Source organism: Sitophilus oryzae, unplaced genomic scaffold, assembly GCF_002938485.1.
Source record: "Sitophilus oryzae breed Bouriz unplaced genomic scaffold, Soryzae_2.0 scaffold_690_pilon_pilon, whole genome shotgun sequence".
In the NCBI taxonomy this organism is placed as follows: domain Eukaryota; kingdom Metazoa; phylum Arthropoda; class Insecta; order Coleoptera; family Curculionidae; genus Sitophilus; species Sitophilus oryzae.
This window is the reverse complement of record NW_022147296.1, coordinates 2216130-2232697: the sequence shown is the minus strand read 5'-3', so window position 1 is coordinate 2232697 and position 16568 is coordinate 2216130. Positions and strand designations below refer to the sequence as shown.

The following is a 16568-nucleotide window of genomic DNA, read 5'->3' as shown; positions in this document are numbered from 1 at the left end:
GTTGCCACATTTATTTATTTCCTGACATTTTGATTCGTTTGACACTTTAGTTTTGTATTACGAGTTTTTGGTTTAAATGAAACGTGTTGTGATACTTTAAGCTTAAAAATTTTTACTAGCAGACATTAAGCAGACAGTATTAAAAATGAGTCGTGAGATTCGATTCATTGCTTGCAATACGGTTCGTTCAATTGAATCGTGGCCAGTATGGATTCATAAGATTTGAACGATGAGCCGTAAAAAAGAATCGTGAGAATTGAATCGGATCACAATGCGATCGTTCGTTTCTACGCCGCGACGCGGCGTTGATATAGTCATAGAGTCAGGCACCAATATTTAGAAATGAACAAAAGCCCTAAACAAATATCATGGCAAACGATAAGAGAGTTATTTACAAGAAAAAAACTTATTTATACTGTGCTTAGACTGCTTAGTACGGGAGTATCTGTAAGGTATTTAATTTTCACCGTTAATATTTTTGTTAAAATAATATCCTAATCCGTTAAATGTTGGAGTAAAAGGCGAAATCGTGTTTCTATGCAACTCCTAAAAATGCTCTATTATGTACTACTTTTATGCAACTAAAAAAAAATATGGTTCTAAAATATTAAATTGGTATTAAGAAGTCTTTAATAAATAGTATACAGGGTGTTTCAAAACAAATGCGAAAAACTTCAGGGGGTGATTCCTTGTTCAAAATAAAGGGTAGTTTGCTTCATAAACGTTGGGTCAAAAGTCAACCATTAGGGAGATATTGCGGTACAAAGATGGCGGAAAAATAATGTTTTTATTTTTTATCTTGAAAACGAAAATAGATAGACTAATAAAATTTTATGGAAGCATTACTGTTATGAAAACACACTTTCTGGTAATTTTTCACTTTTTTTAAAATGAGTGGAAGGGGTTGAAATAAACTACCCCTATCATTCTTGTTAACGAAATTTAAAGAAAAATCTTATCAAACACATGCAAAAAAATTAATTTGGATAGTTTAGTTTGTTTAGAAACGTTTTTATCTCTTGTATTTTTTTGATAAAACTCACCGATTTGAAATTAAAAAATAAAATGTAAAGCATTACATGTCAGGACAAAAAACATTTTCTGATAAAGAATCTAGTAATCTAAATAATCTGTAATTTTTTTAGGAAAAAATCTAGTCGGCCGCTGTTACTTTTTAGGATGTTCCTAATATTATTTTATTTGACATTACTCTACTGCAATACGTTATTATCTTGATGATTATTATTATCGTTATTATCTCTAGATTCTTAATCTAAAAATGTTTTTTGTCCTGACATGTAATGCTTTACATTTTATTTTTTAATTTCCAATCGGTGAGTTTTATCAAAAAAACACAAGAGGTAAAAAGTTTCTAAACAAACTAAACTATCCAAATTAAAGCATTTGCATGTGTTTGATAAGATTTTTCTTTAAATTTCGTTAACAAGAATGATAGGGGTAGTTTATTTCAACCCCTTCCACTCATTTTAAAAAAGTAAAAAATTACCTGAAAGTGTGTTTTCATAACAGTAATGCTTCCATAAAATTTCATTAGTCTATCTCTTTTCGTTTTCAAGATAAAAAATAAAAACATTATTTTTCCGCCATCTTTGTACCGCGATATCTCCCTAATGGTTGACTTTTGACCCAACGTTTATAAAGCAAACTACCCTTTATTTTGAACAAGGAATCACCCCCTAAAGTTTTTCGCATTTGTTTTGAAACACCCTGTATATGAATTGGATTGACAATTAATTATTATTATTGATAAAATAATCAATCCAATTACGCCAGTGTCATAAAGTGTTGAAAAACAAATGAAAGAACTGTATATTTCTTTTTCTGGTCCCTTAAGTAATTTTCCGACCAAATTATCGCCGGTAGTGCCAGTTACGATTCTTGTTTTTATGAAACGTAAATTGTGCATGTGGTTCGTTAAAATGAACGAATCGTAGGAGTCGATTCAATATGAGAAATTGAATCGTGTGATTCGATTCACTAAAAAGAATCGTAATGCCCATCACTAGTGCAAAGTGTACAAGATGCAAGAAGCAGCTTAACAGCAGTTGCAAAAAACTTATCTCAACCTTATTAGAATATTTTGAACGGGAAAGCGGTAATAATGGTCCTTAGTCCTTCAAAACTAATACCAAGACCAAGAGAGTCTTTTTTGAATATCATAACACATATCGTTGACTCTGTCACTGTAATAAATTTATTTTATATTAAATAAATTGTATGAAATAAATATCGATAAATATTTTAAAAAGTATCGTTATTTTGCTATATCGATAGGTAATTTCGTCCATCCCTACTACAAGTTATTAGAGATTGAAATGATTGGATCGGTGATAAGATCGAGAAAACTAGCTTTTAATATTGAAATTCAATCAAGGATCGGTCGGGAAGTAGTTTCTGTGGCCTCGATAATCCTGGAAAGCCTGGATCGGATAAAAAGCACTTTGCCCAAATTGGCTGCAGATGTCATGACTGTGTAATGACTATCTCTCCCCACTCCCAATCCCCTCCACAAAGCCCTGAGATGGCGTCGTCTACGGCACCATTAAATCTGCGCAGTTAATACAAAATACATTTGTTGTTGTTCCATTATGTAAATGAATACTGCGAGAGCGGAGAGAAAATAATGCATTTTCTAGGAAAAGAGGAAGTTTTTAAAAAGTCATTTTAGTTCATTATAATGATTTTGTTTAACTGTATGGATACCTACAGGGTGTCCCTTAATAACAGCAGCGCCTCAAGAGCATTCTGGAAATTAAAAGACAGGGTTTTCCACAATCATGACTTGAGTACAAAAACGAAACTTGCAGTGTACCTACCATATAATCCCCACCATGTTATATGGGAGCGAAACCTGGGTGCCGTACCTCCGCGCCAGCACATAAACGCATTAAACAAGTTGCAACAGAGACACCTTAGACAACTCTTAAGAATCCGGTGGTTTCATCATGTCTCAAACGTATCAGTTTTTGAAAAAGCTAACTGCGAGAGTATTGAAGTCATGGTTACAAAATCCCGCTTTAGATGGGCTGGTCACGTATGCAGAATGCAAGAAAACCGCATACCAAAATCTCAGCTTTACGGTGAGCTTGTAGACGGTAAGAGGAGGCCGGGTGGACAACTCAAAAGGTACAAGGACATTTTCCTTAAACTTAAAGGGGATTAACATGCAGAATTACTGGGAAGAAGCAGTTCACAATAGAACTCAAAGGAGAAGAATTGTAAACTTAGTTAACAGCGACAACCAAAAAGTAAAGAGGCAACAGAGCAATTATTTTAGAACATTTTTCAATAACTTTCTTCAGAGAAATGAATTCCCTAAAGAATGGAAGAGATCTAAATTAACCCTAATAGAGAAACCCCGGAAGCACCTAAATGATCCACCAAAATATCGTCCGATTTGCCTCATTGATGTAATCGGGAAAGTCTATGAGAAACTCATCAATACGCGACTCTTGGAAGAAATTAGGAAGAAACGAAATGGTATGCATCCAAACCAGTATAGATTTGTAAAGGGGAAATCTACCACATATGCAATGAAGAAAATATCGGATATCGTGAAAAGAAAAGCCACTTGGCATAATGCTTTGATTTTAGTCGACGTTAAAAATGCATTTAATTGCGCGTCATGGGAAATAATTATTAAAGAACTTAGGAGATGGGGCATAAGTGGCTATTTGGTGAACATAATAAGAAGCCATCTTGATAATAGATTTATAGTTCTCAATAGAGAAGATGAAAGAGAGGTATTCGGTGGCGTCCCACAGGGCTCGGTGCTGGGGCCAACTCTGTGGAACATATTATACGACAGTGTCATGGAGCTTACTGTACCAGGTGGGACAGAGTTGATCTCTTACGCCGATGATCATAACAAAAAAAATGTGATAATAACAAAAAAAAACTAAAAGAAACAAAAAAATAAACGACCTCGACCTAATGAAGACTGTGGATGATACACTAAAGATCATAGCCAGATGGATGCGTGAGCAGACTCGAAATAGCTTTGGAAAAAACAGAGGCGATTTTACTGAGCCGCAAGAGAAAAGTTGACCATATAAGGTTTAATTTTAAGGATATAATAATAAATCCAGTAAAGCAAGTCAACTATCTTGGATTCCACATAGACCGTGCACTCACGATGGGCCTGCACATCAAGGAGGTGTGTCTGAAATCACAACGAACTGCTAAAGCGTTGTCCGCAATACTGCCAAACGTTCGGGGCCCAACACCAGCAAAGAGAAGAGTGTTAGCATATGCGTGCCAGAATATTATTATGTATGGAGCACCTGTGTGGAACGAAGCAACCAATATGCACGTAAATAAAAAAAGACTTGAAGGTGCACAGAGAGTCATGGCTTTGAGGGTCTGCTCGGCGTATCGGACTACTTCAACTGAGGCAGCCTTGGTGATATCGGGTCAGGTGCCCTTGCATCTTCTCTCAAGAGAAAGAGAACGACTCTTTCTCAAGGGTGAAGTACAAACCAGGGCAAGCAGAGAGATGGAGAGAAACCGCACAGTGCAGCAGTGGCAGGCAGAATGGGAAGTATCACAAAAAGGACAGATAAGATGGACATATAAGCTCATCCCAAATATAAATATGTGGATTAAAAGAAAGCATGGAGAGGTAAACTTCTATCTTACTCAAATATTGAGTGGCCACGGAAATTTTGGGAGTTACCTGTGTAAAATTGGAAAGGGGGAAGTCGCGGAATGCCGATACTGTGCTGAACCCAATGATACTCCAGAACACACAATGTTTGCTTGTCCAAGATGGGAACAGGAAAGATGTGAGGCACGCATGACGATTGGTGGCAACATCTCCGCAGATACCTTCTTAAAATCGGTAACAGAAAGAAGAGAAAACTTTGAAGCCATCTCAAAACTGGCCCAAAATATACTAGAGGCAAAATACAGCGAAGAGCAGGGGTAATGACAAAAAAGGTCTGGCGCTACTTGAGGAGATGCGTCCAGCGGGTCCAGGTAGACGTGGCAGGAGCAAGGGGGTGACGTTTAGTGGGTAGTGTCCTCCAGGCAGCTTAAGGAGAGATTGAGTCCCACACTCCGTACGTAAAGGTATTTTACACCTCCAAAAAAAAAAAAAAAAAAAAAAAAAAAAAAAACAGAGCAATAAGATTTTTGAATGTCCGAAGTGCGGTAGGCAAATAAAATCACGTATCCGGCTTTTCAGTCACAGAAAAGCTCATGAAAGAAAACGCCTTGCGTGAACATCTTTTGATGCGTGTCAAATACTCGTCAGAGTGTAATGGCAGTGTATGTATGTATGTAATGACATGCTAATATTTATGGGGGTGATTCTTGGTCCTATTTTAAGCGAAAAACTTTATATGAATATATTTATGTCCTAAACATCTTAATTTCTGAGATACACAAGGTAGTAAAATTTTCAAAAAAAAAAAATTTTCACAATAACGCTGATTTTATTATAGATATCTTTATGAAACATAATACACGTCTTCTATGCATCAAAATACCTTTTTTTGTGTATAAATAATTTTATTTATTTCCACCAGTGCCGTCCATACGAGTTTTATATTGAATATTTTTGGAGCAAAAGTACGAAACCACTGACTCTTAAAATAAAAATTGTCTTCAAAATCTCCATTCATTTCTAAATATTTTTTTTCGATTGTTTTCGGTCACTTAAACAGGAAGTGCCCGAAAACAATTACCGGAAACGACTACAACTTTTGATTTTTAAATGGCACCCTCGGTATTTTGCAATGACTAAAGAATATAAGGACATGTAACGCCCCTATACGGGCTGCAGCAGAATTTGTGACCTTAGAGACCTTTCTTTTGGTGGCAAACAATGAGTCATCATTTGGTCACCAGCGACAATTTTAGCGATTTTTAATAGTTTGTGTGTTCAGCTAGTGTTACTTAGTTGTTCAGCTTTCAAGTGTAAAAGCAGCAGCGATAAGAAAGAGCCAGGAGTTACGTTTCATAGGTAAATAAACAGTTCACTCTAACTTTTTAGCGTTTTCTTATTGAATTCGATAATTATTCTTCAATTTCAATTAACGTCTATATGACATATCTACTTGATATGTGCTATACGTCGATACTAGTTTTGTACCTCTTGTTAACATTTTAATACGTTTTTTTCGTAATTAATTAGGATGATACACCATAGGCGTAGTCAAAACAATTATCAAAAAATAGAAATATTGCTTCAAACAGCTAGGTTAAGAAAAATATGTGCTACGGCACTGTTGGGTGACATCGTCAAAATTTGCTCTCGGGTGTTATTTGTCCTTGGATTCTTTAGTCATTGGTATTTTGTTACTTTATTCGATAGAAAATGACACTCTGAAAAGCTCTGAATAGAATGACATATCATATGTCAATTTTGACATTTTCGAATATGGTTTATTTGAAATGGCAACATACGATTCGTAACGACAATTTGACTCGAAATACCAAGTGTGTGGTACCAAATTATTCGTAAAAAATGCTTTTTCCAAATATGCTAGCGAGCCATCCTCGTTCCATTTGAAAAAATTGAGATATGATTAAAAATACGATTTGGGCATCTTTTAACCCGCCAGGACAAAACACGAAAAACATTAGACGATCAAATCTATTGTTCCAAGACTTGATTAAAAATTAGTGTTTTTAACACAGCCACGGTAGGTACTCTAGATTGAAATTTAAAATGCAATTTTGTTTCAAGCAAAAATATGATATGTCATTATATTCAGAGTGTCATTTTCTATCGAATAAAGTAAAAAAAATACCGAAACTGCCATTTAAAAATCAAAAGTTGAAGTTATTATAATAATAACTTTATATATAAAAATAATATAACTTTATATATAAAAAGGTGTACGGTGCTATAACGTTTACATAACTTTTGAGTAAATTTACTTGACATTTGAGCGAGGTTTAAACATTTTTTCACCTGCCACGTTTTTTTTTCACTCGCGTCGTCCAAAGTTGGCAGCTCTAGGTATAACTATTATTTTTGATTGATAAAAATACTACCGTAAATGGACAATATCAAAAAGTACTAGCCAGTTAATAATTTCTGACTATTCACTTCCTGTTTCAGAATCCAGAGTGGATCATCCCGGAGTGACGGTCAGAGCGGCAGGTCTCACTGTTTCCGGGCCTTCCCCGGTCCCGGTTTCCACAGCGACCAACGGCGCATGCTCCGGCAGTGCTGCGCCGGCCAAAGACTGCGCATCGTGCGGCAAGCGCATCACCGAGCGCTTCCTGCTCAAGGCCATCGACCTATTCTGGCACGAGGACTGTCTCAAGTGCGGTTGTTGCGACTGTAGATTAGGGGAAGTGGGTTCTACGCTCTACACCAAAGCCAATCTCATACTGTGCAAAAGAGACTACCTCAGGTAAGTTTAAAGAGATGGTATCTTGATAATATACCTACCATGAATTAATGCCAACAACTTTTGATTTTGACCGATCTTAAAAAATTATTATTTTTTTTAATTTAAGGTTATTTGGAACAACTGGATATTGCGCAGCGTGTAACAAAGTGATTCCAGCCTTCGAAATGGTAATGCGCGCGAAAAACAACGTGTATCACTTGGAGTGTTTTGCGTGTCAACAGTGCAATCATAGGTATGTTTAAGCCCACTCGTAGTAGTATATACAGAGTGTCCCATTTTGGATGAAATCATACGGTATTTCCATTATTAGTGAAGAATTGTACAAACCTGTCCCACTTTTTTGTCGAACGGAAATCCTCTACCAGAAAAAAAAATCTGGTAAACATAAATATAAGGTGTTGTATATTTTAGAGAAGCTCGTATTTATAGGCAAGCCGGATCAAGTGATTTTTTAATACACAGGGTGCTATTTAAGAAAACATAACTTTAGTTGTAGAGAATATTTACTTAGCTTGGTTGTACAGAGTACCCTGTTTCAAAAAGACCCTGTAGCTCAAAGTGGGAGATGTTTGTTCAAACCGCATCCTTCTCTTTTCTCTAATAGTGGAGATACCGTATGATTTCAACCAAAATGGGACACCCTGTACCAATAACCTACATATTCACTAAAAAACAATGAGGTAACCACATATATATGAGGGGTGTCTATCAATATTGGAATTACATATACATTTTCTTGGCATCAGTCGCTGGCAGTCATTGGCAGTTTTCTTCGCAGTCTCTGGCAGTCGCTTGGCAATAAAATGATATTTTGGGAGTACAAATACATTTTTTACCCAAGTGAGACACCCCTAGCACAGAACTACCAAAAAAGAGTTACATATTTGTATCGTATATCGTATGATCGAAAAAAACGGCGTATAGTTGTCATCAATAAGTGTCGTTTCAATGGCTACTGTGACGCTATTTTTTATCGTATGTTATATGTATTTCAAAACAAAATATTTTTTTAGGTTCTGCGTTGGTGATAGATTCTACCTTTGCGAGAACAAAATCCTTTGCGAGTACGACTACGAGGAAAGACTGGTTTTCGCCAATATGGCGTACAATCCTAGCAGTTTAGCGCACATACGAAGACAAGTTAGCAATTTACAGGTAGTACCATCGAGAACTATTATAAAACAATGTATAGTAACCAAAGTAGTAGCATTACCAAATCTTTGATATTATTATACAATAGTTTACCTATACAGGGTAAGTCTTAAATAAGTTCAAATATTTTTCGACCCTAGAAACAGCATTATGAGTTTTTTTTCACGAAAAGAAAAATTGAAAATTTCCAATTTTTGATTTTTTTTAGTTAAAAATCATAATTTCTTGATAACATGTTAACATCGGTAGTAGATTAAATTTACAAGAAAAAAAAAGCGAGAATAAAAGATCCATTGGTTCTCAAAATTTCAGCAAAAAAATATTTTTTTTAAATCTTAAAAGTAAAATATCTCAGTTATTTTGGATTTATTTGAAAAACGGTAAACAGAAAATATGTTTCTGTTATCGAGATCTACCAGCCCTGAAAATATTTTCACTTATTTAAGACTCATCCTGTATAGTAGATAGTAGATACAGATTTTCTCAAACTTCTCTTTTTTTCAAAATCCAGTTATTTAAAACGATTTTTTCTTAGATTTTCTATATTTAACCCTCTTAGATCGTTATCTTTCAGGGGGCGGCTATAGACCGCCCTTTTTGCTGTTCCTCGCTAAGTTCCGGTTCCTGTTGCAGCGAGAAGACTTTGGGAGGGCGACAGCAGCCGCCCACTAGCAGCCTACCATTATCAGACACAAGCAGCGGATATGGTAGTCCAGATTCTACAACTTTAGACCTTCCCAACTGAGCTACAAGCCGAGGATGACAGATTCTGTTGAAGAAATCGTCTGAATATTTGCCAGAGCCTCCCGTTGACATGACCAAAAACTGCAAAAATAAATAAAAAAATGTCCAATAAAAAATATATAGTTCTTCTCACGGAACTATTTCTTATGTATGTAACATTTGACAGGTTCAAACAGAAAATATTGTATGATTGAAAAAAAGTCGTCAGCGATGGCTATGAAATGAAGATCGCTGTCATTTGGCATGTGAAATTATATGGGGAATGTCATCGATTGTCATTTCTAAGCCAACTGGACTTAAATTTGTTTAAAAGTATTACTAATTTTGATTGCTTTGACAGATACTGTGATTCGTCATATTGGAAAAATTTATTGGAACAATGGCATTTTTATCATCGTTCTGGACTTATTAATTTATCTGAATAAAAATATTTTTTTTTTAAAGTTTGTATCAAGATTTTAAAATCTTTCCTACGTATAGATACATTAGAAATGTATCGCACTGTATATATTAAATACTCTGTAATATATAAAGATAAACCGAAAATTTCTTTTGTTGGAATATTAAACTTTACTATATTATTTTAGCTCAAAATATATTTTGGCTAATTAGGTATATTTATGATTTTATGTTCGTCTACTATATAAAAATATAGCTTTTTATACATATCGGTACTACTTGAATCGTTCCTGTTAAAGTATTTTTCTAAATATATTTATATATATATATATAGTACTTATTTCTATTTATCGAAAGAACACTGAAAAGATTTCCTATGGTAAAAATGTAAAATTGTGAGCTATTCCTTAAATGTTATTTATATTCGCATCATTTTTATTGTTTTTTTTTTTTTTAATTTGTTAATGTTATTAAAGGATAGTAATGTATGTAAAATATATATTAAGACGATGGTCTCTTTTACTTCAGTATTTCGTTGTTTCCAAACTGTAAATAAATAAATTTAATGTTGCATTTGAATATTTTTCAAATTTTATTTCATTTCCACAATTCTCCCAAAAGATTCATTGGTTGTCTAAAATTTTCATAGTGTGCCAAAAGAAAAGCAAACTTTTAATACCCAACCTTAATTAGTACAATATTATAGTACAATATTGAATTAGAATGTCAAATCTGACGTTTCGACTAGTACATTTCAAAGTGATTTCAAAACAAGAGCGAATGAATTAATTTTGTGTGCAGTTTTTGTTGATTTTGCCAGTTTTTGAATGTGAATAAGCTTTCAGAAAGAAAATTATTATTAAAATATAGAAGTTAGTTAGTTGGCACATCATTTTCCAAGAAATAAAATCGTGTTTTCCATCATTTTTATTGGCTTTTTTTAGTAAGTAGGTTAGTTTACCGAATATTTTATTGCTTCACCAAAGATAATGCGCTTCCTGATTTAACTATTAAAGAACTCTGGCAGCCAATTAAATTTGTCCACGATTTATTCTGTTTACATCATCAGTATTTTCATTCTCCAGGATCTTTTTTGGATTTAACAATGTCCAAAGTGTGCTGTTTATGTTTGTCTACATTTTTGATACTAGCAAATGCTCTTCCAAAAGAGGAAAATCACAAGGACCGGGTTTATGATAGAGAACCAAGCGATAAAGAGCATTTCGAAAATGAACATCATAATCCAGAGTATGACCATCAGGCATTTTTAGGTGAAGATGCAAAAGCTTTTGATAATTTACCACCAGAAGAAAGTAAAAGACGTTTAGGGTAAGTGTTTTAAGGCTTAATGGTTATAAATAAGGCTGTTTTTATCTGTTTTTTTTTTGTAGAATTATTTATGAAAAGATTGATACAGACAAGGATGGATTTGTATCACTCATAGAACTTAAAGATTGGATCAGATTTACCCAGAAGAGATACATTACTGAGGACGTCGATAGAGTTTGGAAAGAACAAAATCCCGACGACAAACCCACAATATCCTGGGAAAACTACAAAAACCTGGTTTATGGATTCCTGGATCACGGTGCTGTGGGCGACAGTAACGAGGAAAAAACTTATCGATCCATGATGAAACGGGACCGTAGAAGATGGACAGTAGCTGACCAGGATGGTGACGATAACCTAACCAAAGAAGACTTTGCTGCGTTTTTACATCCCGAAGAAGTAGAACACATGAAGAGTGTAGTCATCCAGGAAACTCTAGAAGATATTGATAAAGATGATGACGGGAAGGTTTCTATCGAAGAATATATAGGTGACTTGTACCGTAGTGAGGAGGGTGAGGAGGAACCTGACTGGGTTAAGAGTGAGAGGGAGCAGTTTACTTTGTACCGTGACAAAGATGGAAATGGGTATATGGAAGAAGATGAAATTAAACAGTGGATTCTACCTGATGATTTTGATCATGCTGAAGCAGAAGCTAAGCATCTTATATACGAAGCAGACTCGGATTCTGACGAGCAACTTACCAAAGAAGAAGTGTTGAACAAGTATGATTTGTTTGTAGGGTCTCAAGCGACCGATTTCGGTCAAGCTTTAGCGAGACACGATGAATTTTAAATTTTTCTCTTTTTAGGTCCATAAAAATTGATTTTTTTTATAGAATAAAATATTTTATACAAGGGGTTGGCTCAGTTTTCTGAAAGAGGAAAATTAATAATATAATGTGGTGTTTAGTTATTAATTTTTGATATAAGATTCAGATAGCAGCCACTGGGTAACTTTGTATAAAATATTAATAAGAAAAATTAGGACTTTTTTTCTAATATTAAATATAAGTTAAAAATATTCAGAAAAATGTACTAAAATTGCATTTTTTTCTTTAATATACGAAGAAAAATTATACTTAAAAATTAGATTTTATTTTATTGTATAATCTTGAATTGGAAGTGCACCATTTAATAAAAAAAGTACGTCAAATTTGAGTTAGTAATGAGGATTGTCATTTTAAAAGCGAAACTATAGGGAATTTCAAAGCCAAGTTGACGCCCTTTTTTCTCTCATACGGGGTATTTTTAGGGACCTAAAATTAAATTACACCTTTTTTATAGTTTTTAACATATTTTTAGTTAGTTTTAACACATAAGTTTTAGTGATTTTTACTGCCTTTTTTTTAATATTTTCCTAAACTCTGTGAGGTATTATATAGGTATACTGTGCAATAGAAGATTTTTGGGTATTTTTCGCACTAACAAAGACTGACTCAGGACAATTAGAGATCTGATTCTATCGAATCTGAGTTATATTCTAGGTATTTGCATTTATTTAGATATATAACTTTTTATAAGCTTTATTTTATGTTGAACATAAATAAAAATAGTTAATAAGTGCCATGCTTGTGTAAGCTGATCAATATGTAATATATTATTTATAAATATATTTTCGGACTTTTTTATGTGTCAAATAATATTTATTTTAAAGACAGTACCTACTGGCATTATTATATTCTCAGACTTTTTTATTCATGTGTCAAATAATAAAGAAAGTACTGTCATTAATTATTATATTGTCATTTCTGGGGGGGAATGGTTTTCTATTCAAAATCTCTTTAAATAGTTTTTTAAATTTTGATAAATATTCGCCCAAGCTGATAATAATTGAATGTTGTAATATCCCAGTAAATATAAACATAATACTTTGCACTCTGATCAAAGCATTTACTGTAACCAGCTTATACGATACACAAGAAATGGCTTCTTCTTTGATTAGGAAAGTTATTTCAACTGCTAAAGCACCTAGGCCAGCCAAAGGATCCCCATACAAGTAAGTAAAAGTTTTACAAAAATAAGTAGTTAACTGGAATACAACTTTTAGTCAAGCTGTGTCCTTTAATAACACTGTTTTTTTGTCTGGAGTTTTGGGAGTGGATGAACACTTGAAATTAGTGGCTGGAGGGGTCGGAGCTGAAGCCAAAAAAGCCCTAGAATCGATAGGATGTATCTTGGAAGCTGCTGGTTCATCCTACGAGCAAGTGATCAAATGCAACATAATGCTCAACGATATTAACGATTTTGCCTGTGTCAACGATGTCTACAAAGAATGTGAGTGTAATTCAGACAGTTATGGATCTTTGTTCTATGTAGTTCTATATTTTATTTCAGTTTTTCTTAAGAATTTCCCGGCTAGATCAACATATCAAGTAGGAAAGCTTCCTATGGGAGCCAGCGTGGAAATCGAAGTTATCGCTGCAGTTATAAACGAACAGTGTAACAAGTAAAATAAAAAAAGTTTGTAGCAAAGATAATAGAGTAATTATTTGTAGTATAATATGATCACAGAATATACTAATGAATATGTTTCGAATAACGAATAATACAAAGATTACAAAACGAGCCAGCTTATTTAGAACGCTGTCCGATAATTTTGATATATTTGTTAAAGCAGGCAACCAGTAAAACAAGTAGAAATTTGTACTAAACATTGTACATAAAATTATAGCTGCGACAACCCTGAAAAAATTTCTATTTCTCTCGTACTGTCAGTCGGATTGATAAACGTCAAACAAATTTTGCGCTTTGAAAGTGAAAATCGTCAATCACAAGAAAAATCGTGTGTTGTGTTTATAAAAACGGTCTATCTCAACCCCATATGTATTTATCAATTTACACCTGAGGCCTCAAATTGAATCAAAGCGTTATCGAGATCGCGGTCACTCTTCGAATTCTGTCTAACGAATTAAATTGGCATGACAATTTTTAAAAATTTAATGATACCATTTGTTGACATTAAGCTCAGCGAATTTTGATTCGGATTACAAACATGTTTCTGCATTATTATATGAAGTCCTGGTGTAGCAAAGGTGTTTCCGATTTGTTTCTGAATGCGTGAAAGGTATTTAAATATTTCTAATATCATTCAGCAACCTTTGAATACTCGTCCTCCAAAGGTAAGTACTGTTTTATATCATTACCCTTTGAATTCGTCCATATAAATTATTAATTATTCTTTTTTCGTAATTACTTGATATAATGATTAATGACATAGTTCGTACTTTATTGGAATTGGCTAGTTTTTGTTAATTGTATGGCAAAATGAATTTTGATATCATTTAACTACATGTACGTTTGAAATTAAATAGATAAGGAATTTATCACAAAATTTATATTTACTTTACAGGTGTATTATTTAAATACCGTTTTCTCAAAGAATACTAAGAAATAATAAGCTATATAACAGTATGAGAAAAGCGAATTAAATTAAAATTTATATCAATTCATTTTATCATTTCAGACTCTTTAATGTTTTTCCTACTTAATTAGGAAGAATACTTAGTTTGTAAAAATATGTCTTGTTTACATTTTTTTTTTGAATATTTTTTCCATTTAGTTATTTTTTTTTTGATTACTGAAAATGCGAACAGGGCATATCATTTGACATTTATACGGTTCGTATCCAAAAATTTGATAAATAAATCTGACCAGTTCATATTTACATTAATATAAATATTTTAAAAATAGTTTTTGGATCCTCGAGTGGATATAAATTTAATCCAGACACCTTGGACTATAATTTATATCATATTTTTAATTTCTATCGGTGATGTTTAGGATTTCCTAAGTGAAAATATATTTATACAAGGTGTTTCTTCACCAAGTAAATATTATTTATAAAAATACATACGTATTTAAGCTAAAAAAATAACTATATGTACAAAGCATATATAATATTCAGAGCTATCAAAGAATAATCTGTGATAATTAATCACTCCTAATATGTAATGATAATAAAATAAAATTATAATATCTAGTAATTTTAAGACATTAATTTAACATGTTTTACTGGCTGTCCAGTTTATGATTGACGTGTCCAAATAAGTGCTAATTGTTATAAGTAATAGGTATATAATATCGAATTTGAACTGTTAAATAAAATATTTGCATATAATATAGTTATTGAACTGTTAGGGATGTGCAAGCAATATCGATATTTTCTAAAAATATATCGATCATATCGCCGAAGTGTATTTGATATTAATACGTGAAAGTTAAAGTTTTTGGTCTGAGGTTAAAGTACAGTTTAAAGAATATACACTCATCGGTACGAAAAACGGGCACATTAAAATTTTTATGTATTTTAAAGTTTTATATTGTGATCACTAAGCTTTCACTAAAATATCAACATTTTGTTTTTCCTTGTATAATTGACAGATGGAAACTTTCATTTTTAATTTAGAAAGAGATACTAAACAGTCAAATAATTTAGCTACAAATTGGTTAAAAAGTCGTCAAAATCAGTCCACTAGAACACAATATACAGGGTGCTACAAATTCGAGGTACGAGCATTGGTATCGCGGTAACCGTAATAGATACGAACATGGTTAAATTGGGGCAAAGTTGCGCTTTGAAATGTTCACCAAGATACCATCAAAAAAGTTTTAAAAATTTCAAGTATTACTGAGTTATTTGGAAAAAACTTTTTTTTTTTGAAAATCAATTTTATTTTTTCCTGTCGTTACTTTTTAGAAAATCAAAAAACTAATTGCACATTCTCATAGCCACTTCATTAGGGCTATCTGACAGTATTTTTGGATTTTCAAATTAGCTGATAATTTGTGAGATACAGATGCCAACTTAATTTTCTTAAATACGGACCTGATTTTTTTTTCAATTTAATTAAATCCTTTCATCACTCTTAAAACACTATACAGGGTGGTCCGAACTGTGTTCCGGAAACTTCGGCAGCATATTCTGCAGATAAAAATAAGTAAAAAAGTTCGTATAAATGTATGTCCTAAAATACTTAGTTTCGGAGATACAGGGTGTAGAAGTTTCATTTTTATTTCCATTTTTTCCAAATAATTTCTGAAGTAAAGTCAATATTTGAATGAAAATTGGTGTCTGGGAGTTTTTTGACATGAGGAATTTGATTTTGATGTCAATATGGCTCCTACTAGTAGAGGGCTACCTACATATACCACCTACATATTTTTTAACCGGTTTGAAGAGTAATAACTTTTTGTCCGTACCTGTATATAACTTCTGAGTAAAAAATATACATTTACGACGTTTTTTACGTAAAAAAGGCCTCTTGGTAAAAATCGCTACGGGTAATGATTTTCGAGAGATTTGGAATCGAAATTATCAATACCTATCATCATTGACATTAATTAAACATGTTGACTAAATAATTATTAGACTGAAACCATAACTTTGAAATATTTTTGTGCCAAAAGTTCAACAGAAACTGTTTTATCATCATTTTTTGCAGAAAAAAATATGATTAATTAAAAAAAAAAATTCCTAAATTTATTATTTCAGTGAAATAACTATCTACTCAACGTGTTTATTTTTCGTCAATAATGACATGTATTGACTATTTCC

At 33.0% G+C, this 16568-nt stretch overlaps 4 protein-coding genes across 7 annotated transcripts in view; all 4 read left to right on the top strand.

Annotated features, from left to right (window-relative positions):
- The window catches only part of LOC115888243 (LIM domain only protein 3-like), a 109633-nt gene extending 99795 nt beyond the window's left edge, over positions 1-9838 (top strand). Inside the window, exons 3-6 of one of the 2 annotated variants that reach the window (XM_030907904.1) lie at positions 7091-7388; positions 7495-7620; positions 8402-8543; positions 9115-9838. In XM_030907904.1, coding sequence (XP_030763764.1) covers positions 7091-7388; positions 7495-7620; positions 8402-8543; positions 9115-9285 — 737 coding nt within the window. In that variant the 3' untranslated portion in view covers positions 9286-9838. The remainder of the gene's footprint in view (positions 1-7090; positions 7389-7494; positions 7621-8401; positions 8544-9114) is intronic. The other variant, XM_030907905.1, reaches the window with a different exon arrangement.
- A 585-nt stretch (positions 9839-10423) lies between these two features.
- Positions 10424-12626, top strand: LOC115888242 (calumenin). Of its 2 annotated transcripts, none has more exons than XM_030907901.1 (3): positions 10424-10626; positions 10769-11012; positions 11075-12626. In XM_030907901.1, the coding sequence occupies exons 2-3, from the start codon at positions 10789-10791 to the stop codon at positions 11805-11807; spliced, it is 957 nt and encodes a 318-aa protein (XP_030763761.1). In that variant the 5' UTR covers positions 10424-10626; positions 10769-10788; the 3' UTR covers positions 11808-12626. The 2 variants fall into 2 exon arrangements, with proteins under 2 accessions (XP_030763761.1, XP_030763763.1); XM_030907903.1 differs by having other exon boundaries at positions 10424-10634.
- A 105-nt stretch (positions 12627-12731) lies between these two features.
- On the top strand, positions 12732-13491 carry LOC115888244 (2-iminobutanoate/2-iminopropanoate deaminase-like). The gene is made up of 3 exons (XM_030907906.1): positions 12732-13010; positions 13062-13288; positions 13349-13491. Exons 1-3 carry the CDS (start codon positions 12937-12939, stop codon positions 13462-13464), a joined length of 417 nt encoding a protein of 138 aa, XP_030763766.1. The 5' UTR covers positions 12732-12936; the 3' UTR covers positions 13465-13491.
- A 260-nt stretch (positions 13492-13751) lies between these two features.
- The window catches only part of LOC115888190 (adenylate cyclase type 9), a 30718-nt gene continuing 27901 nt past the window's right edge, over positions 13752-16568 (top strand). For both annotated transcript variants that reach the window (XM_030907818.1, XM_030907817.1), the window contains exon 1: positions 13752-14133. The gene's annotated coding sequence lies outside the window, so the exon portion shown is untranslated. The remainder of the gene's footprint in view (positions 14134-16568) is intronic.